Genomic DNA, 26,744 nt, shown 5'->3' with positions numbered 1-26,744 from the left:
GGTGTATTTCAGTATTGAAATGATGAAGGCACGTTATGATTGTCATGTTTTCCTTTTTATGAATTCTGTTGCTATGTAATATACAAGGATAGTACTAGTTCATGTAGTTGATATCGAGGACAACATTTATATATATCGTCTCTTTTAAAGTGTTTGCTCAGTATATGATCTGAGGTTCGGAACGGTATTTATGCTTTTTTCAAGTTGACAGATATTGATCTCAAGTATACAGTCTATCATAATATTAAAAACACTCTAAAGGTATAAGTTATCTGTGTATTGTTTTCTGTGGAATAACATTGTAATTATAAAACAGTGCGAAGAAAGAGATAGCCAAAAAGCGCGTTACAGCAATGGATGTAAAACTGTGCTGGGTTTTTGTAGCTTTGTCGTTGTACTGTGAACATTAAACCGTGAAAGAGAAAGTTCCCGAATGTATTCCAGTAATACTTGCACGCCGTACAAGAGGAGTAAAACTGGAGCTACTCGGGAAATATTTAACTAGCGGATGAGACAAAAGTGAGCGGTACTATGGTGAGACAATTCTTTTGAAGTTTATCTTGTTTTGGTAAACATACGCTTTACCTGAGACAGTAGGAGCACCATACCAAATTAGCTTTTCTTCATCCTGATATTCTGTTGTATTTTTTAAATTTATTTTCTGGAGTGGTAAATGTTTGTTAATTCTGTTTCCGCGTTGCTTTTAGCTATATTGTGTTGTCATCTCGTTTTATTCGTCATTGTAATGGCAGAAGGGACTGTCCTAATGTAGATGTTTAGCTAAACTCAACCTAATCTAGCTTAACTACCTAATGATTTAACCTAGCCCAACCTAACTTAACCTAACCTAACCTAACTTAACCTAACCTAACCTAACCCACCCTCCAGTTGGGGAATTGGGAAACGAAATCCACCCTTGAGTATGTTGAGTAACATTCTACCATTACGCCAGAAACAAACAACTGTAGGTATGTCTTAACCCTTCCACCTTGAGGGTGTTTTTTGACTGGATGTCCCACACACATGGGGTTTGAGATGTATAAAGATAATTTTTTACATAAAATATTCCACACCAAAAATTAGACCATAATTATCTGAGTAAAATTTTGTCTAACATAATGTGGAAAAAAAAAAAATAATAATAATTACCTGTTTGAGTTGTCAGAAACTTTGATGTTGGAACTCCTCCAAGCAGTAATTAGAACGGCCATAGGCTGCTGTGACAACGGACACATCTCGTACCGCACTAATAGACAATAAAATAGTGCTCCTGTGATGTCAACATGTTAGTATTGCTACCATCTGTTATGTGAACCATGATTGGACCCCCAATACTAGCGCACAAATATTGGCCCTTTTTTTTGCATTTTGACGTTTTTTTTTTTGGCCATTTTTGGTGTCCCGGATTGTTTCGGACGTTCATCCAGATGGCCTTTTGTCCGGATATTTTAGGGAATATCCAAGACTTGAACTAATGGATCCAAGCCCAAAATGTCTGGGACTTGGGGTGACCGAGTCTTGGTCGTCCGGGTCTTAGAGGGGTTACTGTATGTATGCAAAATAGAAGTCTCAGGGCATGTTGGCGATCTGCAGAGGAAATACCCGCTAAATTTAACAAGTTTTTGCTCTGAATCCTAATTTTTTATTATATAACGCTTGCATTAAATACAAAATTTTGACTGAATTTCAGATACTGTAATTAGGTGTGTAATGTGTATGAACTTATATGCTGAAAAAAATTCATTCATTGCCAGACGCCATGTATCCCAAACGGGGTGGCCAAGGGCTTAGAGTTAATTGTTTTACAGGGAGGGGCACTAATCCTCCACCAACCCCACTTGACACGTAGGGATGCCAACAGCATCTGGTGTTCCCAGCAATTGATGTGAAAGTTACATGATAAGCTTACCTTTATATCCCACCAGTGATATGAACAACACAAAAATTAAAGATCAACTACTTGCTCATCGAAGATGGAAAATTCATCCTTTTAGACTAATTGACTGTGGAAGGAACGTTCACCCCTTTGAATGTGTGTGTCATTCTTGACACATGAGGAGTTGGCAATACCTGCACAACCATATCCTCTGAGATCTCGTCTCTGTCCGGGTTGTCAGGAAAATGAAACTGGCTATCACCTATTCTGTCAGTGCCTCTCTTTCTTAAATAGCCTAATTAACTTCAAACATGCCTGGCTCCAGAACTGATTCTACCACTGCAACATAATGCTTCGACAACTTCTTGGTAGTGTAATGAACTAGTACATAGTTACCTAGGGATGGTTTTTGTGTTGCCTCAATATCACTAGTACTCTGTGACTCAGGCTGGGACATGAATGACTTTGACATTTCTGCAAGAGATGGTGTGCTTTCCCTATCACTGCTAGTAGCCTACTGGAGTCAGATTGTGGGTCATAGCCAGTCTCCTGAAGATAGCACTGCTTAAAAGGTGATTGGTCTGCAGTCAAATGATACAGTGCCATGCTACTTTATGGTGGCCAAGAGGTTTTACTGACCTGCACTGCTGAATAGATTTTGCTGCCTTACAGTTTTTCCAGATCTCTACATCTGTTGACTTCTCAGTGTTTATATATTCAGTAGACATACATGAGTTCAGTTTTATCTGTTATTTGTTCAGCCTCCTCATAAAATTCTACAGCAGACCTTACTGTACAGCGACCTTGCAAAACTCGCCTGTAGACATTCCATTTTAGTAAAACCCCAATCCCATCATGAAGGCCCTTGCCATGATAGTTTTCTTGAAAGTTCCATTCACCAGTGCAGTTGTGGATGTCTTTGTAAAAGGTTAGAGCTGCCATAGAATACCTATTCTTGAAGTGGGCTGCTGCCCCATCAGTCCACAATGATACATGTGTAAAATGAATACCAGCAGAATTCAAATAATCAAAAATAGCATTATTAAACACCTGAACTTCAAGGCAAGAGTATTTAAAATTACTGCTAATGGCTTTGTAGCAATCTGTCCATCTGTGACATAATGAACAATTGCTGTGTAAATAGTCACAGACGACCCAGCGGTTGGAGTCATTGGAGACATGATGGTAAAGCATGCTCACCAGGTACCAGGCAAAATCAATTTACTGTCTGGAAAGAATAAAAACTTAAAGGTAACATACAAAATTACAAACACAGGGGTTTTATCATTGAACTTCAGTGCAGCTACTTTGATTTTTTGTTCAAAGGTGTGCATGAGAAACATTACATAATTTTCCGGGAACGTTCCTCACAGTGGGCATGTAATGTGTGTGAGGGACCATATGGCTTACCGGGGTTTGTTTCAAAGTATCCCAACGTTACATTATTAAGGCCTTGGGATGCCTATTTATAATGTAAAGTTATGTTGGTATTCTCCAGTTTGTTAGCTGTGTATGGGAAAAATGGGGAAAAAACATGAGACACATTACTCCTGAAACACTTCCATTTTAAGGTCATGCTACATTCTGACCACAACATATATGTAAACAACTGTATGTCAATCACAACTCAAATAGACGCATTTTCAGTTATACACAATGTCAGCATTTCAAACAGTAACATACTCTGGTCATTGATGTTATGAAAACTGCTAAATTCAGCGTTGATTTTTCTTCGGTGACATAATATGACAATTTTTTATGCAGCTCCCATAGTTGACAGTTTAGTCTCTTTTTCTCTTCAGATTCTTAAAATTTAATGATTAAGTTTTAAAATGATTTATAATTTATATACTTTTAAGCATTTCTGATTTTGACACAAAAGGTTGACATCTTCATGGAATGACCCTGATGAAGATATACATTAAGGTATTCCTGTCATTGAAATTTTCTGTTAGCCTACTTGTTATAGTAACTGATGCCTTTTTAATATTACTAGGATGAAAATATTAATCAATGAGCTCCTACTTTAGTAAGCTCTGTTGTTCATTGTACAATATCTTTGTTGTGCTGTGCTGTCTTTGCACAGAAGTATGTTATCTGCTTGTGTTGAATATACTGTACAGATCAGAACTGAGGAGCAGTTTGTGTATTAGGCACCAGTATTCCTGCTTTTTTCCTTTCATCTGATTGTGATAACAGATACAGTTATTTCTCAGTTTTGTTATTATGTTACTTTTCCAGTGACACACTGTCTTCACTGAAGTTGCTCATGATTTGCCACTTGATGTCAGATATGCACCATTAAGTGACCAAGGCTGATGGAAACATGTTGGAGCTTTTATAAACAAAAATGAAAATGAACTCTCATTCATGAGCCAGAAGCATGTCTTATTTGCACTAGTGTTCGACATGCACACATCCTGAGAACTGACTGTATAATACATTACTGTACCATACTGTACTTTCATGGACGTTATTGTAATTCTAAACTGAAGCCATACCCACAGAACCCTGGGTCAAGCATGGCTGGTACAGGTATTCCTGCGGGTAGCACAGAGGGTGGTGCTAGCATAGACCCTCGCCGCAAGACTTTGGCCTCAGCAGTGGCGGGGGTGCTACAGGAGGCTGGCTTCCATGCATTTCAGAAGCCTGCCCTTGGAACACTGACTGAACTGCTGCAGGCCTGTGAGTTGATTGTGATGGAGACAGTTTTTTTCTTGACTTCTCCCCTCCGTTCTCCTTAGGTAGAAGGAACAATAGGGTGGTGATGATGTATATGCTTTATTCCTGCCATTACCAGGCCACTTTAGCTTATTCTGTTTAGGAGAAAAATTTTGAAATGGAGAGCTAAATACCTGTATAGCCTTTGTCAACTTACTGTACTTTCAGCATGAGAGAACTTTCATGAGATTAATACAGTTGTCTGGAAGGATCAAAATTAAACAAAATACAGTTTAAATCACCAAATGGAAGAACTTTGGTTGTTTTTTATCCAATACCATTACTATGATGCCAAAAAGTATGTTTTATTACTTCTTTTGTCAGAGAGTTTTGCTCAGCTTACAAGAGACAGTTGTGAGTGATGATGTTAAAAACAAACACCATTAATTGCATTTCAAAGAGGGTGTCTTCTTAGCAGAACAGAATTATTTGTCAGTCAAATTAAGATGTCACTGTCATCATGAAGGAAATATACCGTATATTTATTTAGTACGTGGTTTTAAGTTGTGTTAATTTATTTATCGTCTAGTGCTTGCATCTCATCTATTTAATTCCAGCTAACACCAAACTATTTTATTCAGCTGAGTGAGTCACAGGAGCCTGAGAACTCTAATACTATCAATAACCCTCTTATGGCAGAAATAACTCTCAGTGTTTTATTCCAGCCAACACAAGATGATTATATTTAGCCAAGAGTAGGTCATAGGAACCTGAGAGAGTTCAGTTGTTTTTTAAGTGAAGTGTTTCATATAACTTTCTACAGTAGCCATGTAATTACTGTATATTTAATCATGATATGAAATAATGTGTATCCCTGGAGACCACGAGAGTGAGTTCTTATCCATCTTCATCTTCCCAAGACAGTACACTTGCAACCACTTCACCTCAGTGATGTATTTTTCTTTAAAGTCTTGTTACATGAAGATGAGGTTGTTCTGTTTAGGAGAAATTTTTCAGACTGGAGGAGTTAGATACATTTCTTCCCAGAGTTGAATAAACTCGTCAACGGTGAAAGGAAGTCACTGTATTCGAGGAGTTAAAAGTGTGGGGAAATCCGTAGCACAGCTGTGTGATGGAACCCATTCAGTACAAGGATATCTTTAGATTTTATTCATGGAAACTTTAAATTATTTTATTTAACTTAGGATATCTGGTAGTGAAGGAGTTTATAGCTGTCTCCAAAAATTCTTTCAGTACACTGTCTGTACTGAATGAAAAGTCAAATGGTTTTTTGTTTAGATAGTTTTTCCAAACTGAATTCTGTACTGCATAACCATATGAAGGTACCAAGAATCTAATAAGAAAGATAATCTGATTATGGATGTAACATTTGCTGTGAAAAGAACAGAATGAAAAATTTATGATTGAGGGAAATAATTTACCTATCTGTTGCCAGACACCTTAATCCTGTATGGGGTGACCACAAACAGATTGCCTCCATGTCGCCCGGTCCCCGGCAATTTCACCGCCCTGCTCCCAGCTCACATTCTCCTCATATACTTCTCCACTCCATCCCTCCATCTCATCCTTGGCCTTCCTATCCCTTTTCCCCCCTCCACCACACTCACATACACTCACCTTGTTAGTCTCTCTCTCTCTTCAACCTCTCCATATGGCCAAACCACCTCAATGTACTTCTCTTAATGCTTTCTATCACATCCACACCACAACGTTCCTTCACTTCCTCATTTGCCAGTTTGTCATTCCATGTAACTCCACATGCTCCTCTCTAATACCTCATTTCCTCTGCTCTCACTCTTGATTTATGTCATTCTAACAAGGTCCAAGCTTCACTTCCATGCATTAAAGTTGGTACCACAATACAGTACTGTCATCTATCTATCTATCTATCTATTGCCAGACGCCTCAATCCCGTTTGGGGTGGCCACAAACAAATCGCCTCCAAGTCGCCCTGTCACCCGCCATTTCACTGCCCTGCTCCCAACTCACACCCCCCTCTCTCATATACCTCTCCACCCCATCCCTCCATCTCATCCTTGGCCTCCCCCTCCCTCTTCCCCCCTCCACCTCACTCACATACACTCTCTTCGTCAGTCTTTCACCCTCCATCCTCTCCACATGACCATGCAGCAATTTTTTTACTTCCATGCTTACTTCCCTGTTTCACATCTCTGCTGTCAAAGAACCAGCAACCTTTCTTCCTTGCTGTACCCTTTCAAGCACTTCACTCTCCAAACTTCCGTCCTTACTCTTCACACGACCCAATTACTTAAATGCACTTACGTTTTCCATTTCCTCATCATCCAGCATCATCGTACATCTAGTGACTTCATTTCTCACAAAGACCATAACATTACTCTTCCTTACAGTCACCTTTAGATTCCATTTCTTACACACTCTTCCAAACTCATTCATCAAGCCTTGCAGTTCCCCATCGTCTTCATTTAACAATACAGTATCATCTGCAAACAACAGTACAGGGTTTCCAAACGTTGCCCTCTCTCCTTAAAGCTGCTCCAGCATCCTCTGCCCTACCTTGTATCTCTTTTATAACCCCATCCATATACAGTTTGAACAGCCATGGGGATATGACATGTCTCTGTCTCATCCAACATTCAAATAGAAATATTTTCTCAATTCACCATCCACATGCACTGCAGCCTTAGCCCCCTCATATGTGCTCATCACGGCATTCAACAACTTCCTGTTTACACCATATATGTTTGGTATTTTCCATATTACTTGTCTATCCATCCTGTCATATGGTTTCTCCAAATCCATGAAGGCTGCGTACAACCTGTTTCCCTTCTCTAGAAACTTTTCCACTAAAGACCTAAGAATGAATATCTAATCTATGCAATCTCTTCCCTTCATAAACCTCCCTGTTCTTCATCAACTAATTCCTCTGTTATTTCCCTAACTCAGTCAATAAGTATCTTACCATATACTTTTACACTAAGATGATTACCACACACTTCCTTTTCCCCTTTTCCTTTGCACAGGGGAATAATTATACCTGACTTCCAATCCTCCGGGACTCTACCGTCCTCCCAGGCCAATCTGCACATCTTCCGTATCCATTTTACTACTATTTCTCCCCCAAGCTTCAGCATTTCACCACACACTCCATCAATTCCTGGGTCTTTCCTCATTTTGACTTACCGGTACTTCATTGCTTCCACTACTTCTGTTTCCTGTCTTCTCACCTCCCCCCTTCTCCTAGCCATTCCCCAGCCACTTCATCCTTGCATCACTTTCATTCTCTTTGTTTAACAGTTCTTGAAAGTGTTCTGTCCATCTGTTCGCTTTTTCTCCCTTCTCCACTAGCAGTTTACCAATTTTTATCTTTCACTCCCCGACTGACTTCTTTATCACCCTGTCTTACTCTCTTTACCTCTTTCCAGAACATTTTCTTACATTCCCTCTACTTTACACTCAAATTCCATCCAAATTCCTCATCAACTCTCTTCTTACTCTCTCATGTTAATCTTTTCACCTCTCTCTCCTCTCTACATATAACTCTTTCTTCTGTCTCTCAGCATCCTCCATGCCCCTGCTTCCCATCCACTCACCATATGCTTTCTTCTTTTGTGCCACAGCTTGTCTCACATCGTCATTCCACCGTGCTGTTCCTTGCAACCCCTTTCATCTTCTCTTCATCCCACACACCACCTCACATGCTGCACAGATTTCTGCTGTGATTATCTTGCACACACCTTCCACATATCATATTTATGCAATCGCTCCTCCACGTCTCTTTTATATTCTGTCTTTTCCATCCTCTTACATCCTTTCGACCATCCTTGTATAGACTACTTCCTGTCCTTCCCTTCTTCTATTCCTCCATTGTATTTGAACCTTGACTTTCGCCACCACCACATGGTGGTCAGAAAGTCCTCTCCCCCAACCTCTGTATGCTCTAGCATCCATTACATACCGTCTCTTCCTGTCATTCACACACTCATAATCAATCATTGCCTTCATTAAGTTCACCACCCACCCTTCTTCTTATTTGCCCCGTATACCTGTGGATCATTTTGTGTCTAAAGAGGGTCTTGGCTATCACCAACCCCCTCCCTGCACGAATGTCCACTAGAGCATTGCCACTCTCATCCACTTCTGCAGGCACACCCCACTCTCCAACTACTCCATCCACCTTGACATTCCCTACTTTTCCATTCATATCTCCAATCAAAAACATTCTCTCATTCTATTCAAACTTTTCCATGCACCCTTCCACATTTGCCCAGAACTATGTAAAAAGAATAAAATATCATGCAATATAATGGATTAATGTTGCTCTTGATTATGTAATCCAGGTGAAGGATTAACATTGCCATGAGACAGCAAAAATAAGATGAGAAGTATTTTCTTTGATTATGTGGATTAACAGTGGTATTCCCCCTCACAGTAATTTGTGAAATTGGGCGCAGTGCTAAAGCATTTTATGAGCAGGCGTATCGAACAGAGCCAGTGATCGGGGATGTGGTTATGACGCTGGTGGAGATGGGCATCAGTCTAGACAGCCTACAGGTATGGTGTTTAAAGTTTTCAGTCCCTTGACATATTCGAGATTTTGTTCATGCTAACACCAGACTGTTGTATTTAGCTTTAGAGAGATTCTTCAAACTGGAGAAAGCTTACATGCAGCCTTCGAAAACCCTTTCACTAGAAGAGGTCTTCCTTAAGCTGAATAAAATTGTCTAGAAATAGCAAAAATGAAATAGTTGGTAGCAGAAACAACATAGAAAAATGAGTTATAGGAGTAAAAGGGAAAAGGGTTGATTTTATTCTTGCTATTTCCAGGTGATATTAATTAACTTCAAGGAGAAATTTTTGCACTAGGAGCTTGAATGTTGTTTTTTTATTTACCTCTCCACTGCTAAAGGTCTTTCCTCATCAAGAGATAGCAAGAACAGAATTAAAACCTATGTCATCAGATTGCAGTTGTTATCCCTTTTTTCTGCCATTTGTTCACTTTCATATTTTATTCAGGATAAAGGATGTGAAATTCCTCATTTTATGTTGCCTCTTTTAATACTGTATTCTTTTTTCCTATTAACCCCATCAATCAGGTGACATGTTGTATTGATTTATTCTTACTGTTTTATTCAGCTTGAGTCAGACTCTGATAGCAAAAAGGTAAATGAAGGTTGTGTCAAACTTCTAGTTGAAAAAGTCTCTGCTAAGCTGAGTGAGGTAAAGTAAGAGTAAAATAAGGAATCTTGGAGTGAAGGGTGTAACTCTTCCATTATTATCAGAAAAATTGCATGTTAAAATTCCATTGCTGCCAGTAAAGCAGATTCTGCAGTTTCTCACATTTATAGTAAACACTATACCAGCTGTATGGAAGAAAGTTATGATATGTTGAACCACTTCACAGATTGTGTAACACCTCTTCTCTTGCAATTTATTGTGTGCATTGCACCTTAATATCATCTTGTACACCCATGGCCCGATTTCTGACGCATCGATAACCGACAACTTGCTAGACCGAACAAAAGAAATGGGGGAATATTCCCACAATCCAAACAGCCATAGATTCACTAGTCCAAACACTCCACCCCTCCCTAGGTTTGAAATGAGCGTGTATGAATGGAATGTGGTGGTGCACACAGCTCTCCCTGTCCTCCCTCCATCCCCTCTCATCTTCCCCCATCCCCCATCACACTCAGCACTGCCAGGCATGTCTCCCTCTCCGTCTTCCTGCCCTCCCCCACCCCAGGTTGTATAACTCCCTGTACCCCCACCCTCCCCCACCCCAGCTTGTCTCCTGTGTGTGTGTGTGTGTGTGTGTGTGTGTGTGTGTGTGTGTGTGTGTGTGTGTGTGTGTGTGTGTGTGAGAGAGAGAGAGAGAGAGAGAGAGAGAGTTGGTGAGAGTGAGCCAGTGAGGATGAGTGCGAGAGCGAGTCAGTGAGAGTGACTGAGAGTATGAGTGAGTCAGTCAGTCAGTGAGTGAGAGTGTGAGTCAGTGAGAATGAGTGAGAGCATGAGTCAGTGAGAGTGAGTGAGAGAGTCAGTGAGAGTGAGTGAGTCAGTAAGTAAGACTGGTTGGGGGGGGTAGTGGGGCAGTTTGGCTTTTTTGTCTCCCTCCCTGTCCCCCTGCCCTCCTCCTCCCATGCTTGTCTTCCTCCGTGTCCCTCCACCTTGCCCCCACCCTCCACCACCCCCAATTGTCTCCCTCCCCCACTCCAGCTTGTCTCCATCCAGTCTCCCCACCCTCCCCCACCCCCACTTGTCTCCCTCACCATCCCCCTGCCCACCCCTACCTCCACCCCCTCATGGCACATTACCAGCTGCTTGCATGTCAGTTGCCCAGAAGGATCTCACAATGCATGTCCCACCCACCTTACCCACCTGCATGAGATGATTGATGTCCCTTTTTTTAGCAGCATTGTTTATGAGGATGATAACATTACCTGTGGTGTTTCTGTAAGAGTCTCTAATGATAAAGTAAGGCATATGGGAATTTAGGTTTTGGCTTGGAACACATCTCAGGCTTTTCATTATCTTATTGGGAAAATTGCTTTGATATTCGACGTACTTGCTGACCGAACACTCCCACAGGTACACAACACTGCTGGAAATCGAGGTATGGATGTAAGTTATTAAAGGATATTAAAGTGATATGAAAGATAGATAGACAGATAGATGAACATACAAAAGAATCGTAACATGCCAGTGTTTTGGTTAAACACATATAAGAAAGAGACCTCAAAGCCACCTTGTTATACTGCAGATCTTAAAAGATGTGAAAATGACCACACATTTGTGTTGCTTCCTTTTGGATTCTTAAAGATGTGAGATTGTCCACACATTTGTGTTGCTTCCTTTTGGATTCTTAAAGATGTGAGATTGTCCACACATTTTGTGTTGCTTCCTTTTGGATTCCCACAGCCCAGACTGTTCCAGTGAGTACAGCAGTGAGTCTAGGTCAGCATGGCCACAATGATTTGAGATAGAATGTGTAAGTTGTAATACTGATTACTAAAGAAGTGCTGTGAAGCTCCATATGCCAAATAGAATATGGCTTTTAGGCACAATCTTGTTTAACTAAGGGAAATTCTAGGAATCAAGAGGCTTCAGAATCTTTTCTCTGCTGTTGCTACCACACCAGAGAATTTTATTTGGGCTAACACCAGACAATTTTATTGAATTGAGAAATCACAGCAGTAGAAGGGCTGAAATATTTTCCTCATCTTAGATGCTGCTTTGTATTGTCATGTTCATTACAGTTACCCCTTGTTATGAGTCACCCTATTTGATGTTAATATACAGTTACCTCTCAAATAACGTGAGGGTTAGGTTCCTGGAGAGGTCGCGTTAGTTAAAAATGTGTTTTTTAAACATAATTTTCCCATAAGAAACAATGGTAATATTGGGGGTTACGTTCCTGGACTCTGGGAAAGTCTACCCATTTGGGGAGTTATGCTGCTCTAAACTTAAGAGCAACAATATTAATTTCAAGGAAAATCCACATAAAAAACAAAAACAGTATATTTGGGGAGAAATAAACAACATTTGAGCCCTAGTTGGTCTGAAGCATTGTTTACTTCTCCCCAAATACATACTGTGTTCGTTTTTTACGTGGATTTTCTTTCAGTTCTGCTTCATTCATGGCATATATATACAGCCAAGTCACTTAAAGCATGGCTAATTGGTCCTGGACTGAGCCCGTGCCATAGAAAACCACTCCATACGAATAATTAAACCTATGGGAAAAATGCAATTTGGTTCTAGACGTTCGCTGAAAGTCCTTCTTTTCACCCCACTTTTCCCTATTTTTCCCCACTTTACACACGCACACAATCAAGCAATCAGTCAAACAAAAATGACAACCCACCCTAATCACTTCCTGTGTTGGTCCAAATCGTCTCCAAGACCAAAACAAACACTCTCACACCAATACAGGCAGCGTTACTCATACAGTAAATCGTTGCAACAACACAATAATCACACTTGCATAACGTTGGCCTGGTGCTACACGATGTATGCTGTAGTACAATGCTTGGCTGAGAGGTGACGATAGTAGGGGGGCATACGTGAACGAGTGGAAAGACAGGGCTTTGAAGGGGTGGCGGGACACAACTGAACCAAAACAGTGCTCTGCACGCCGGGGCCGCCATCTTGCCTGAGACGAACGACGGTCACCTTGTGTGCACCTGGTGCTTCGTATGAAATTTTCCTATGGCAATATCATGAGAGTGCGAAATTCATCGTAAATTGGATTTTGGGGTGTAACTTTTTTTGTTATCATTGATGCGAATTATCACATACCGGTTCAACGTATAACAAGTAGTGACTGTACTGTACGTACCTGACTCCGACGACGATAGTGCTTAAGTGGAAGGGGTAAGGCTGGGGGTTCCGAGGCAAGAGGTGCGTTTCGAACATTGCCGTGCCCGCACTGTAGGTATAGTTTATGCATGTGGTTCATTTTTGGGGGAGTCTGGCATCTTGCCGTGTCATAGAAAACTGTGCCATAGAAGCATGCGCCATAGGCGACTTAACTGTATCTATATGTACAGTATATATACAGTACATTTTTATTTGTTTCCAATGGACCAGCAACATGCCTCAATGGTTTTACATAAAATAGCATTTTTTGTATACACACCATAGACTTAATTAAGAACTGACTGTATGAGTATACTGTATATTCTCTCAATTTTAATTTCTTCATTACCAACACATAGGCATACAAGATGCGTGCCAACCGTGTGGTAGTGTCTGCTCCATCACAGCAGGTGGATCTCAAGCAACACAGTGTCCTCCAGGTCGGGGACAAGAAGCCACATCCCTTCCACATCCCAGACCACCTTCCTCCCTTCCCCGACACTCACACTTATTGGTATGTCCATGAGATGATGGGAGGGGGGGTTTAGTCATGTAATGCCATCAAGGGAAGTAGGCTGGTAATATACTCATGAATGTACTGGACTACAGTAACTTGCCCTTAGTCACCTACGCCTCCAGAGAGGCATTACGGGATTGGCTGTTACCGTTTTTACTTCCTCCATACTTGGTGCCCTGGTGGCCTTCCATAGGTTTGAGCGTCAAGAGGTGACTGGAGGCTTTCTTATTATGTAATACCACAAAGGAAAGTATGGTGGTCATCTGTTCTTAAATATACATGACTGTGTTAGCCCAGCCTTGAGCTTTTACACCTCTAAGGGGTGATATAGGATTAGCTGTTATTATTTTATTATAATGCCCCCTGTTTGCAACAGGTGGCACCAAGCACATTCACATGTTACCATACCACTTTCTTCTTGATTGGTTATAGTTAGTTGTTGCTTAAGTGGTTGTTGCTGGTACTGCATGAATGGATATGGTTTGTTAATCATTGAATGGTTGTGGTTAGTTTACTCTTTGAATGGTGTGACTAGTTGCTGATTCAATTAGTTTTTGTAACTTAGCTCTACTTTGATGGGTGGTATAGGCAGCCTGTTTCAGACAGCTATTGTATTAGACCAAGTTGCAGCATGATATACAGTCTTGGAGAAATACTTGCCTCTCATTCACTTCTGCTTTTCAGTTTCCTCTGCTGATTGGTGATCTTCAGCTGAGAGGAGTCTTATATGGTTCTCTGCCAGTAGACAGTTCTCTTTGAATAGATATATCAGTGAAGAAAGTGACAGGCAGACCCTGCTTGTGAAGTAGAGGCATGAATTAATAGACAATTTTATCCCTAACGTTACATGTCAGGCAGAGACAGGAAGAGAAAAACACTCACCAGTATCATCATGTTTCAGCAATCCTGTGTGTCAGTATTGATTCCTTTCGGAGTGTATTCTTCCCTGAGATGAGCACAGTTAGTGTTTGGCCATTGGTAAAAGTAGCTAGATCATAATTATGCCCCAGCTCTCCATATGATTATAATCCATTGGAGTCTGGTTGCTCTTCTCAGCTGAATAAAAGTTTAATCTTAAAATAGTTAAAAGAGAAACCTACAGTGTCCCAGCAGTCCATAAACTCCTACTGTTTTGTTCTTGGTACAAATAGATGATTTTATTCACTTGAGGAGAGCCACCTGGGAGTGAGAATTAAACAAATGTTATATAAAACCCCTCCAATTCTATCTCAGGATTAGTAAATTTGTCTGAAGAGGGCAAAAGAAAAAGTAATTGAACTGAAGGGGTTAAATTTCCTTTGCCAACAAAGGAAGAGGTTATGTATACCTCTGTGTGTGTGTGTATGTGTACAAGATATCTAAAAAAGTATATATCAATTTCAATGAAATCTGGTGGATAGGTGGGCAGTGGGCCAGTGAGGAGCTTATTAGATTTTGAGTTGGATCTGGATCCATATGTAGAAATAAATAAATTTCATTGGTGTCAGTGGATGTATTTTGATTGACAGTGAGTCTATAAAAGTATTTGTCTGGTAGGATAGAGGAAGTACAGCAGTCAGTTTTAAATTTTATTGGTATTGGCAAACTGTGCATTCTCTGAATGCTTTCTAGTGCTGTTAAGGTTTTTTGACTGTGCTATATTCACAAATTGCATTACTCTATCCAGTCATAACATGATTTTACCACCTTTTTCCTCCCCTAGTTTCTCACACACCTACAAACAACCAGTGACAGAATATGAGGCCATCAGAGAGAAGGCAGCAGCTCAGAAGAGGGACATTGAGCGTGCACTCACCAAATTTGCCGCCAAGACAAGTGACACACAAACACTTTTCTTGACTGATGATCGGGAGTTTATGTGTAAGTGTGGTGTTCTTAAATGTTAATGAATGGGGAGTTTATGTGTGAGTATGGGATTCTTAAAAGGATAGAAGAATGGTGAGATTGTCATGTATGGCATTCTTGGAAGGATAATGAGTGGGACTGAAGTGTGAGGATGTTGAACTGAGTTTAAATTGGAGTTTTGTTGCAGAAGAATCTGAAGAAAAACAGTTTTATGTTGCCTGGTGTTCTGGTTGTGAGAATGTCCAATTGTAGTAAAGGCCTTGCATAGATTCAGTTCCCAAGATATGACTGGAGATTTTTCAGTCCAGTACAATAATGCCATAAGAGGAAATGGACTGGCTATCAACCCACAAGCCATTGAATCTGGGTGTATCATTGTACTTAACTCTTGCTGCTACCAGATAATTTATTCAACTTAAGATAGGCCTCTCATATTGAAGGGATTATATTAAGGCTATATATAACCTTTCCAGTTCTAAAAGTCATTCATACCTAAAATTCTCAGGCAGTAGCCAGAATAACACAGAAAGGAATGAAACAGAGTGAATGGGTGCATGTACCGAAGGTGCTGCCATGTGGTGGCATTCTTCTGAATCTTGCGGTGTAACATATTTTGTGGATTTAAGCTGTATTTTTTTTTTTTTTTTTCCCTTATATAAACTTCTGCCTGTGGGTGACTCTACACTGAGTGACAAGCCAAATGGTTTCCTGTACACCAGGAAACCATTTACTACGCTGGGTGGTAACCATATAGCCAAATTTTGGCACCTGGTGGTTTAGTGGGTAATTATTGCGCTCCAGTCGGATTGAACCGGTGAAGGTTTATATCCAAGGGGTGGTTGGGGTGATTGCTCATGTAATGCCACTCAGGGATGAGTGAGGCTGGTCACTCTCATCTTAAATGTCGAGACCAACTGCCCAGCCCCGGGCTCCTATGCTCCTCATGGGGCAATGTGGGATTGAATGATGGATAGATGGATGGAACAACATTTTATGAATCAGCAATTTTTTAAATTTTTGGCTGCACCTATTGTGGCAAGAGCGATACCCCTGTTGCAGCAATCCACACAAAAGTTACCCATTTTCAGTACAATAATTTTCATATTGCTGCATAAGATTTCATCCATCCATCCATCATCCAATCCAATGTTGCCTCATGAGGAGTGTAGGAGCCCAGGGCTAGGCAAGTTGATCCTGACATACTGTATATTAAAAAGATAAAACATGCATGAGAAAGCATAATCTTTCTTCTTGCCTGTGAGCACATAAGTCAATGTTTAGATGCTCCCACGATGCCATAGAGAGAGGTGAAAGCAATGCCATTTTTGGTGTTTATTTTGCGTCACTGTAGCTGTCTGTCATGCACCACCACCCATGTTGCCACTCACCACACTTCATTTCCCAACCACGCATCACTATAAGCATTACTTTCTTTGCATTATCTTGAATGGTTCACTTAGCACTTCAAATTTATTGTTTTACAAACATTATAAAATAAAATAGTGATACTAAACCGTGAAAAACTACTCAGTAATAGTAAATGTTGATAAATTCAACGAAAGATATTTACTTAGCATACACCAGAAACTTTCATCATCATCATCATCACCATCATCATGCGGATTCCTTGCGCACCCTAGGGCAGGGTGAGGAGTAGCAACGTCCAGACAACCCAAGTCTGCCCAGTCCGATGGACCACGCTTCCATCAACTTATCATTCAAGCCCCAGGAAATTGGAATCCAAGCTCTGTCTGATAAGCCAAAAACTTTCACCACATTTTGTAGCATCACGTAAACATATCTGATAGAGTCAGTCCGAATGCTGTCACATTAAAAGGGGTTGCGAAATCCCTGATCATGCGCTTCTCACAACATTCATCCAGCCAGCTCGACCTCTTGTCAGTCCCCTAGCCTCACCAACTTCTATACCTCTCGTTCTCACACACTCATCCACCATATCCTCCACCTTCTCCTTGGCCTACTTTGTCTCCTCCCTCCTTCAGATTCGCTCAGATATACTGTACCTTTTTCATCACCCTATTGTTATCCATTCTCTTCATATGACTATACCATTTCAGTACACTCTCTTCGATTCTGGTGTCCACAGACTTCCTCACTCCGCATCTTTCACGAATCACATTATTCTGTATCCTGTCCACTCTCTGTACTCCGCATACATTCCTCAGCAATCCTTTTCTTCTGCTCTCACTCTTGACTTTTCATTTTCATGCCACACCATAGTCTTACATTCATATTTTGAAGTTGGCACTAAGACTCCTTCATGTAAGACTCGTGCAGCTGCAACACTCAATCCTTTGTTTCTTATCAAGGCCATCATAGCACCAGCTACTTTCCTTCCTTGTGTCACCCTACTTTTCACGTATGAAAGTGAAGCATGGATGTTGTTGGAAGGACACAAGTCAAGAGTGAGAGCAGTGGAAATGAGTTATTTAAGAGGAGCCTGTGGAGTCACATGAAGAGACAGGCTGACAAATGAGGATATAAAGGAACATTGCGGTGTGGTTGTGGATGTGATAGGAAGCGTTAGGAGGAACACACTGAGGTGGTTGGCCATGTGGAGAGGATGGAGGATGAGAGACTGAAGAGGAGAGTGTATGTGAGTGAGGTGGAGAGGGGGAGAGAGAGGGGAAAGCCAAGGATGAGATGGAGGGATGGAGTGGAGTGGTATATGAGAGAGGGGGGGATGAGTTGGGAGCAGGGCAGTGAAATGGTGGGGGACAGGGCGACATGGAGGCGATTTGTTTGTGGCCACCCTGTATGGGATTAAGGCATAAGGCAATAAATAGATAGATAGATAGATAAGAAACAGGGAAGTGAGCATAGAAGTAAAAAAGTCACTGCATTGCAGTATTGTAATATCAACTCTATCCATCCATCCATCCATCATCCAGTCCTACATTGCCCCAAGAGGAGTGTAGGAGCCTGGGGCTAGGCAGTTGGCCACGACATTTAAGGTGAGAGTGACTATAACATGTGGAAATGAAGCTTGGGCCATGTTGGAAGGACATAGGTCAAGAGTGACAGCAGTGGAAATGAGTTATTTGAGAAGAGCATTTGGAGGTATGTGGAGAGACAGACTGACAAATGAGGAAGTGAAGGAAGTTTGTGGTGTGGATATGGATGTGATGGGAAGTGTTAGGAGAAATACATTGAGGTGGTTTGGCCATTTGGAGAGGATGGAGAGCAAGAAACTAATGAGAAGAGTGTATGTGAGTGAGGTGGAGGGGGGGAGAGGGGAGGTGTGAGGATGAGATGGAGAGATATGAGGGAGGGGGTGTGTGAGCTGGGAGCAAGGCAGTGACATGGCATTGGACAGGGGGACATGGAGGCAATTTGTTTGTGGCCATCCCTCACTGGATTGAGGCATCTGGCAATAGATATATACTGTAGATACAGTAGATAGATAAATAAAAATAAAATAAAAAAGAAGCATTGCCAAGGCACAGCAAACCCATCCCTGGCAGTCATTTTAGTGCTGACGTATAAGCACGACAGGATATCTTGTCAAAGATGTCACATATCAGATTTGGAGTAAATCAGATGAAAATTGACAATTTAATGCCCATTTGAAACTTTAGGCCTGACCCACCTGACATTGACCCCCCTACCACTAACTAGGGGATTACCCCCCCTGATGTAATGAGGCATGTTATAGGATGCAGATTTGAAAGATGCACCTTTAGGTTTTGGTTTCATGTCGATATGAAAAATTTGAAAGGAGTTATGGTGAAAAAATGTTTCCCCCCTCCCCTTTTTTTGGGCCTACATCTGGGCTTCGCCCAATTTGGCCTAAAATTTAATCAGGTGATCAAAAGGTCATAGCTCATCATCCCTGTAATTTTAGTTAAAATTGCACCTGTAGTTTTCACGTAAAGATGTTAACAGACAGACGGACAAACAAACAAACAAACAGACAAGCCGAGTAAAAACAATACCAGTTCCCGAGACCCTTAAGGGCAGGGGGGTGGGTATTATGAATGTCTTCCCTCTATTTTACGTTTATAATGTTTATTCCCGTATTTTTTTTTTTTTTTTTTATACTCTGGGTCGTTTAAGAAAGAGAGGAGAAAGATAATGGGTGCAGCTGTGTAGGGACAACCCTTGTTGTCATAAAAACAATAAATGCCAGAGATAAGCATGCTGGGCTGGGAGAGGAGGGGTAAGTGGTTGGTGAGGTTGTAAGCTGAAGTTGTAAGTTCAGTAAACAAGGAATATGAATATTTTTCCTGCAAATACAAGCAAATAAGAGGAAAACAGTACAATAAAAGAAATAATGACACAAATAAAATAAGGAAAGGAAAAAATAACTTATCTTTTATACTGTAGGGTTGGGGATTTAGTAGGGAGAGCTAGGAAGTGAGAGGAATGCTTATCTCTCTCCCCTCCCTTCCCAGGTCAAAAGCAAACTTTGATAAAACATTACTGTCTGGGAAACACACATTCTTTCTTTTCTTGCTTTCTTATTCTTACTTACACTAACACTTGAGAGGAGCAAAAGACTGACATTCACTCATGAATGATTCATGAGATGTACTGGCTGTTTGTGTTGTTTAAAGGCTAGAGTAAGTCTGTGTCAACATCTCCCAGACCTTCATTTCCTTCCCAAAATTGTTTGCAGTTTTTTATAGGTCACGCTGTATCGATGCCATGGGCCATGCTCCAATAAAACGTCGTTTGATGCCAGTGGCCAGTTAGGGGTTAAGGATTCATTAAGAGGAATCATAACATTATAGTATTTGATTTGATTTAACATTGGAACTTGAATTGGAAATTTTTCTGTAGTTAACATTCTTTGAAAGCAGTGATAAGAAACAGGGAAGTGAGCATGGAAGTGAAAAAGTTACTACATGACAGTATTGTGATACCAACTGCAACGTATGGAAGTGAAGCTTGGACGTTGTTGGAAGGACACAAGTCAAGAGTGAGAGCAGTGGAAATGAGTTATTTAAGAGGAGCCTGTGGAGTCACATGAAGAGTCGGGCTGACGAATGAGGATGTAAAGGAGCATTGTGGTGTGGATGTGGATGTGATAGGAAGCGTTAGGAGGAACACACTGAGGTGGTTTGGCCATGTGGAGAGGATGGAGGGTGAAAGACTGACGAAGAGAGTGTATGTGAGTGAGGTGGAGGGGGGAAGAGGGAGGGGGAGGCCGAGGATGAGATGGAGGGATGGGGTGGAGAGGTATATGAGAGAGGGTGGTGTGAGTTGGGAGCAGGGCAGTGAAATGGCTGGGGACAGGGCAACGTGGAGGCGATTTGTTTGTGGCCACCCCAAATGGGATTGAGGCGTCTGGCAATAAATAGATAGTTAGAACATTGGACTTACCCGGTCAGTATACCCATACCCCGATGTCCGATGCATTGCTAGACTGAACTAAAGTAATAGGTAAACATTCCAACAATCTGAACATCCGTTGCCTCACTAGTCCGACATCCCACCCCCGGGTTTGAAATGCGTGTCCAAAACAGCGTGCTGCTGCCAGGTGTGTCCTTCCCCTGGCCACCACCGCATGGCACATTGCCTGCACTGCCTGTTTCACACGTCCACTTTCACTGTGTCTGTCGCCGAACGCACTAGCCCTCCGCATTTCCCACCACTTGACCTTCCTGCATCGCTGTGTGCTGCATTGCCATCACCACCACCATGCCAAAACATCCAGCTTCATCTTCGACCTTTGACATGTCTGCTGCCAAGAGGCCCCACAAGACCACCATTCTGGCAGTGAAGCTGGATGTGATTCAACTGTCAGGTCCACCTCTCCAGGCAACAACTGAGCCAGGCCAACACTCCCAGGCAACAGCTGAGCCAGGCCAACACTCCCAGGCAACAGCTGAGCCAGGCCAGCACTCCCTGGCAACAACTGAGCCAGGCCAACACTCCCTGGCAACAACTGAGCCAGGCCAACACTCCCTGGCAACAGCTGAGCCAGGTCCACATTCCCTGGTAACAGCTGAGCCAGCTCCACATTCCCTGGCAACAGCTGAGCCAGCTCAACACTCCCTGGCTACAGCCTAGTAGGAAAGTATGTTTTCTGTACAGTACATAGACTTTTTATTTGTCATCAGTAAATTGCCATAACATGTTTGTATGATATGTCGATGTCCAGTTTTTTTTTAGCAGTACAGTAGTACTGTTTATGAGGATAATAACATTGTCTATGCTGTTTTTTGTCAGTCTCTGTTGATTGAATACGGTATATGAGAGTTTAGTTTTGGGCCTGGAACACATCTCTGGCCTTTCTTCAGTATCTGATGGGGAAAATTGCTTCAGTATCCGACATACTCGCTGACCGAACACTCCTGCTGGTACACAGCACTACCGGATAGTGGGGTATGGGTGTACTGTGATAGTTGTTTTTTTGTTAGCTGCTGATATAATTTAAGTCTCTGTCGGGGAGAATTTTCCAAAGGGAATACATATGGCCATTATAAGTCCCATCACCACTACAGTCTTTATAAAGAGTAAAATTGTCAGATGGCAAGAATAAAAGGAAAAAAATGTCACCAGGTTCAGAAGATTAAGAGCAAAAAAGAACAAAATACTTAACAAGGACATATATGACTTTTTTGTGACCTCATCCCATTTTATTTTGCTTCTACAGTGGTGGGAGTGGCACCAAACCCCAAAGCATACCTGGATGCCTTGATGCCACGAGACCAGGTGTTTGAGGAGGAGGAGGAGCGTACCAAGAGGAAAAAGAGGAGAGGGCCTCAGGAGGAAGCTGACCAGGTGAGGGTTTTGTGGTCTCAACCTCTTCATTGGTGCTACAGAGAGACACATGCTTATGGTTACACCATTGTAGCCATGTGGTTGAACTGCATGGTTATAAACATCTCTCAGTTCCTTCCCCGTTCCCCCCAAAGATCTTGACTCCATCCCTGCTGCTTGAAAAGATGGTGGACTGCAGGACAAGCATCTTCAGCCTGCAGCCCCTCAGGTCCTGTCTCATATGAGCCCAAGGCCATAACAACCTGTCTACTACATTTATTTTTTTTTAAGTGAGAGAGAAAGTGAGTTGGAGGAGTTTGATGTAGCCTTCCTTAACTTCTTCACTCCCAGAGGTCCTTCCTAACTTGAATAAAAACATTTGAGATTAAGCTTCATAAAATGAAAATACTGTACAGAACAGGATTTAGGGAATTAACCCTTTCAGTTATGTGGTGTATTATTATTTTAAAGTTGCATCTGTCAGACAAAATATACCTTAGCTTACAGGAGACTTTTTGACTGGAGGATTTGATGTAGCCTTCATTAAGCCCTTCAGTATGAGAGCTTGATAAGTAGCAGTGTAACGTTAACCCCTTTACTCCAGAGATGTCTTTTTCATTTTATTCTTGTCATCTTCGGACAATTATATTCAGCTTACGAGAGACTTTTAGAACTGCAGGGGTTATAGATATATCCTAAACAAACCTCTTCAGTTTGAGAGGCCTTTCCCTGGATGGATAAAATTGGTAACAGAGAAGAACGCTGTGAAGCGGCTGAAAAATTGGAAAGCAGCTGAGGTTGATGGGGTGTATGCAGAGATGATTAAGGGCAGTGGAGAGAGTGGAATTAAGTACTTGTTGGAGATATGTAAAAAGGCATGGATGAGTGAATCTTTGCCTGCAGAGTGGAAAAAGGCTGTGATTGTACCCCTGTACAAAAATAAAGGTGAGTGAAGTGAGTGCAAGAATTATTGTGGCATAAGTTTATTCAGTATGGTAGGGAAGGTATATGGAAGAATTATTAGAGAGAAAGTAATAGAGATATCAGAAGTCCCAGTGAGTGATGAGCAGGGTAGCTTTAGAAGTGGTAGAGGATGTGTGGATCAAATATTTCTGGTAAGACGGACAGTGGAGAAGGCTTGTGAGAAGGACCATAAGGTGTTTATGGCATTCATGGATCCGGAAAAAGCATACGACAAAGTAGACAGAGAAGGATTGTGGAAGGTATTGCACATGTATGGTGTAGATGGTAAGCTGCTATGTGCCACCAAGAGTTTTTATAATGGTAATGAAGCATGTCTAAGGGTAAATGGGCATCAAAGTGAATGGTTCATGATCGGTGTGGGCATGCAACAGGGGTGTGTGATGTCTCTGTGGTTGTTCAATACATATATGGGTTGGGTGATGAGGGAGGTAAAAAACGAGTAATGGAGAGTGGGATGGCATTGGTACTGAATGGTGATGGATGTAATATCTCTATTTTGTTTTGTGCTGATGATGCATAACTACTTGCAGATACCGCACAAAAACTTGGTAAACTAGTGCAGATTTTTGCTAATGTCTGTGAGTGTCGTCCCTTGAGGGTAAATGTAGAAAAGAGTAAAGTGATGGTTACTGAGAGAGAAGGTGAATCCCAGTGTGATGTTACTGTGAGTGGAGAGAGATTGGAATTGGTGAGAGTTCAAATACTTGGTTATAGTGATAGGAAAGAGAGGAAAATGTGCAAAAGAAGTGGAAAGTAGAGTGACACAAGGAAGGAAAGTAGCTGGTGCTATGAAGGCCTTGATTAGAAACAGAGGCTTGAGTGTTGCAGCTGTGCAAGGCTTACATAAAGGAGTGTTAGAGCCAACTTTAACATATGGATGTGAGACTATGGTATGGCAGGAAAATGAAAAGTCAAGAGTAAGAGCAGTGGGTGTGGGACTGCTGAGGAATGTACTGTATGTGGAGTACAGAGAGTCGATAGGATATGAAATAATGTGATCTGTGAAAGATGTGGAGTGAGGAAGTCTGTGGACACCAGAATTGAAAAGAGTGTACTGAGATGGTATGGTCATGTGGAGAGAATGGATAACAATAGAGTGATAAAAAAGGTATATCTGAGCAAATCTGAAGGAGGATGGAGGCGAGGTAGGCCAAAGAGAAGATGGAAAGATATGGTGGATGAGTGTGTGCGGAAGAGAGGTATGGAAGTCATTGAGGCTAGGGGACTTACAAGAGATCGAGCTGGCTGGATGAGTGTTGTGAGAAGAAGTGCATGATCAGGGATTTGGCATCTCCTTTTAACGTGACAGCACCTGGATTGACTCTATCGGATATGTTTATGTGAAGCTACAGAATGTGGTGAACATTTTTGGTTTATCAGATAGAGCTAGGATTCCAGAGGTTTGAATGATGAGTGAATGGAAGCATGGCCCATTGGATTGGGCGAACTTAGGCTGTCTGGACATGCTACTCCTCACCTTGCCCTAGAGTGGGAAAGGAGGTTCGGATGATGATGACAAATGAAAGTATATAGAAAAAAGATATCACCCAAATTCAAGAATTTCATAGATATTTTTCTTGTAAGTAATTTACTGTCATTAGTGGTAGGTGGGGGCACTAACTATCCAGTCACTCGACGTAGTGTTGCTCTCGGGTGACTGCCCATTCGTCTCATCCTTCCTTCTTTCCTTCCTTGCTATTCTGTCTTTCTTTCCTCTTCCTTCTGTCTACCAGTGACTCTACATTAGTGACAAGCCAAATGGTTTCCTGTACACCAGGCAGAAACCATGTACTATCCTGTGTTGCCCCAGGGCTAAGCAAGTTGGTGCTGACATTTAAGATGAGAGTGCCCAACCTCACTCATCCCTGTTTGGCATTACGTGAGCAATAAACCCCAACCACCTCATGGATATAAACCTACACAGGCTCAGTCCGATTGGAGCACCTTAATTACCCACTAAACCACGAGGCACTAAGGTTATCGCCCGCCTTTTCCAGCTGGAGCGATAATGTTTTTGCTCACCTCTGTGTGTGTGTGTGTGTGTGTGTGTGTGTGTGTGTGTGTGTGTGTGTGTGTGTGTGTGTGTGTGTTTCCATTACAGTATATCTCATGAGCTGTCAACATGAAACCTTCAAGGTATCAAGATATGACCAAAATCTTGGCCAAGTTAAAAAATGGGCACTCAGGGTCAAGGTCAAGGTCACCCAAATGGCTGCCAAAGGTCTACTAGTTTTTATCTCCCACCTTTAGCACCATTATATCTCATGAACAGCTTGAGCTGTCAACATGAAACCTGCAGGGTATCAAGATATGGCCAAAATCCTGAACTTGGCCAACAGCATACAGTATTCTTGCTAGTGATTAGCATTCAACTCCCAAATGCTTTTCTTTCATTTGATTATATGTTTACCACTCAGCATAGTAAATGGATTGTACAGGAAACCATTTGGCTTGTCACTCTTTGTAGAGTCACCACTAACCAGAAGGAAAAGATAAGAACAAAGGAAAGAAAGACAGAAGAGAAAGTAAGGAAAGAAGGAAGAGAGGAAAGGGCACTCACTCGAGAGCAGCACTATATTGAGTGAGTGGATAGTGAGTGCCCCCACTTACATAGAGAGAGAGAGGTGTGTGTATGGACAGATAGACAGAGATATAGATATCCAAATTTTTCATGTGTACATCTTTGTTTCAGGAGAAGGACAAACTGAATGACTCCCAAGAGGCTGAGCTAGATAATCCTTACCTGCGTCCCGTGAAGATGCCACGCAAACCTAAGGTCAAAAAGTGAGACCTGCATGAAACAACCAATGCCCAAGAGACCCAAGTCTCCAATATTTAAATAGCCCATAGGTATCTGGGTGATCTGTTCATATGACAGTCTGATCCATTTGTTGGACCAAAAAACTGGTCATAAGTAATCCCCAATTTTTGTCAATTTTTTTTATATAGGAAAAACACAAATTAAAGAAAGGTATGCTACATGACAACCCCCCATTTTTTTTTGTGTGGGGGGGGTTATTAAACACAAAACTCATTACATAATGAACATAATCATACTAAAACCATGGCTGTAAACCATTTCTCTGATTTGTGGCAAAAAAAAAAAAAAAAAATTGCTTGGCATTTCAAAACATGTGGAGCATATAGATTGACACCTTGATCAAGCAAAATCCCATTTTCTGTATTTTGGTGCAGTCGCCCTTGTGGCACTGGATGCCTAATATGTTCAGATTTTCAGTGGGTTCAATACGGTATGGTACCATAAAGTTCAGTTCAGTAAAATTAACTAGGTGGAATTGTTTACTTAATGCTGGACAAAGCTAGGCTGATACCATCAGTCGGTTGGTCAGCTGCATCTGCCTTATACAGACCAGGGTTGCTCAGCAACAACAATGGTTTACCAAACCTCTTATGGGACATGAAGGGAGAGCTCGGTTTCCTTAGACTCTGTCAGTCAGTACAATCACGATCTGGTATATGATGGTTAGGTATGCAATTAATTAGTAGTACAAGTCAAAATAAAAGTTATACACAGTTTTGTGTTAACGACAGCAGAATTTACACAGGGTAATTGTGGTGACTGTATGAAAATCCCATGCAGTGCTGCCTGCACAATCCTAGTCAGATGTATGACCCAAGTTGGCCGCCCAGTGTTTACATTTGCTATGATCGTCTTCCTATTGTTTTGCTTGCATATGCAAGGCCATTGAAATACCATCGCTATCGCCATATAACAGTGTGAGTGCGCAACAAATGATGCAGTGTGTGGTATTA

General features: G+C 41.6%; 1 protein-coding gene across 1 annotated transcript; it reads left to right on the top strand.

Annotated features, from left to right (window-relative positions):
* Positions 1 to 365: 365 nt before the first annotated feature.
* Taf8 (TBP-associated factor 8) lies at positions 366 to 25,797 on the top strand. Its single transcript, XM_080274877.1, has 7 exons — positions 366 to 534; positions 4,384 to 4,561; positions 8,970 to 9,091; positions 13,255 to 13,409; positions 15,115 to 15,272; positions 21,880 to 22,007; positions 25,663 to 25,797. The coding sequence occupies exons 1-7, from the start codon at positions 532 to 534 to the stop codon at positions 25,756 to 25,758; spliced, it is 840 nt and encodes a 279-aa protein (XP_080131003.1). The 5' UTR covers positions 366 to 531; the 3' UTR covers positions 25,759 to 25,797.
* Positions 25,798 to 26,744: the final 947 nt, after the last annotated feature.

This window comes from Coenobita brevimanus, chromosome 60 (genome assembly GCF_032717465.1).
Source record: "Coenobita brevimanus isolate Jiangsu-jjx chromosome 60, ASM3271746v2, whole genome shotgun sequence".
In the NCBI taxonomy this organism is placed as follows: Eukaryota; Metazoa; Arthropoda; class Malacostraca; order Decapoda; family Coenobitidae; genus Coenobita; species Coenobita brevimanus.
Note: the sequence above shows the minus strand (reverse complement) of the source record. Positions and strands in the feature narration are given on the sequence as shown.